The 1596-nt window shown below is 51.6% G+C and overlaps 1 protein-coding gene across 2 annotated transcripts in view; it reads left to right on the top strand.

The window, feature by feature from the left end:
- Positions 1 to 1580, top strand: part of LOC108495212 (HRAS-like suppressor 3) — a 7611-nt gene extending 6031 nt beyond the window's left edge. Inside the window, exons 3-5 of one of the 2 annotated variants that reach the window (XM_017810651.1) lie at positions 146 to 272; positions 468 to 736; positions 1124 to 1580. In XM_017810651.1, coding sequence (XP_017666140.1) covers positions 155 to 272; positions 468 to 736; positions 1124 to 1339 — 603 coding nt within the window. In that variant the 5' untranslated portion in view covers positions 146 to 154 and the 3' untranslated portion in view covers positions 1340 to 1580. Of the gene's footprint in view, positions 1 to 61; positions 273 to 467; positions 737 to 1123 lie in introns of those variants that run through there. The other variant, XM_017810652.1, reaches the window with a different exon arrangement.
- The last annotated feature ends 16 nt before the right edge of the window (positions 1581 to 1596 follow it).

Here is a 1596-nt window from a genome sequence, read left to right on the forward strand (position 1 = left end):
TCCGGCAGCTCATGCCCTCGGTGCCCGGCACTAACGCCCTCCGTGCCTGCCGTCCCGGCAGGTGCCTCTGCACACCCCACACCTCCCCGCTCCGCTGCGCCCTGCGCTGAGTCAGACCAGCTGCACCGCCGTGTCCTGACCGAAGGCTCCTGGGATGTCACGCCGCAGGCACCAACCCAAGCCTGGCGACCTTATCAAGGTCAAGCGATCAGTTTACCAGCACTGGGCCCTCTACTTGGGGGATGGATATGTCGTCCACCTGACGTCCGCAGGTAAGGCTGGTGCAACCTGGCAGGGTGCAGAGGGGGTGCTGTGGTGCCCCGGGAGCCCTGTCTCCCTCTGTGGGCTGCTGGTTGACCAAAACTGTGTATGTAGATGGCATTTCAAAGAGCAGACACAAACCGATTTGAGGTCTTGGAGGGGCCACATAGGTTCTGCCTGGCTTGTCTCCTTCCTGCCTTTCCCAGATGAAGGGATCCAATGCCTGTCAGCCAGTAGTGACCCAACATTGAGGAAAAAGGCCAAGGTGAAGAAGCAGCTCCTGAAGGAGGTGGTGGGAACTGATGACTGGGAGGTCAACAACAAGTATGACCGCTCCCGCACCCCCCTCCCAGTGAAGGAGATCATCGAGCGTGCTGAGAGCTACATTGGCAGGGAGATGACCTATAATGTGCTCTGGGAAAACTGTGAGCACTTTGTGACAATGCTCCGCTATGGTGAGGGGGTCTCTGACCAGGTAAGTACCATGAGATAAGCCCCTCTGTGCCTCACACAGCACCTCCTTGCTGCTCCCTGTGAGCCTCTGGACAGGGACACAGACCACAGACTGTCTGGGGACAGCCAAGTCCCAGGTGTGGGGTCCAAACCAGCACTGCTTCTGGCCTCACCAGACACCCTGGAGCAGGAGGGTCACTGTGGTCTGTCTGCACCCTGACAATGCCTTCTTACTGAATGCCACAGCCTAAGGGTAAAAACCTGGGTGTTAGCCCTTCTATTTATGGGGTAGATATCTGTCATTCATTTGATTGCTCTGATTATACCTACCTGCTCTTTATTATCATGCTTGAGGGTAAATATAATTACTTCTTTTGTTTCCAACCTGTGTTTTCCTTTACCTTTACAGGCCACTAGTGGAATTCTAGAGGTGATGGATTTCAGTCGTGAAGTGATCACTTATGTACTTGTGGGTGTTGCAGCTCTGGGTTTGACTAGTTTCGGTGTTAGTCCTGTTGCTGCTATTGTTGCTGCTACTATTGGTGCTACTGCTGTTACTGGTTTCCTTAAGCTGTTTTTAGGGTCTTCTTCTAGACAATCGTGGAATGAGAAAAAGAGCAACTGATGGGCCATTTGAAAGACCTCCAAGCTAGGCAGGGAGCCCCTGGCTGTGGGTGGTCATTGCCCAGTATTTGCCACACCTGATACCAAAGACTACCAGCAACTTTGCTACCCTTCCTGCAATAATTAATAATTAAAATGTAATCTAAACAAACAAACTCATGTTGACCTAAATTCCTCTTCTATCTTTTGAGTATAGTTTTGTGTGCAAGTGCAACAATTCAGCCTTGCTTCTCTCTTCCATTCCATTAAGAAATAACA

The sequence above is a fragment of the Lepidothrix coronata genome, unplaced genomic scaffold (genome assembly GCF_001604755.1).
Source record: "Lepidothrix coronata isolate B3197 unplaced genomic scaffold, Lepidothrix_coronata-1.0 Scaffold29, whole genome shotgun sequence".
NCBI classification, from domain to species: Eukaryota; Metazoa; Chordata; class Aves; order Passeriformes; family Pipridae; genus Lepidothrix; species Lepidothrix coronata.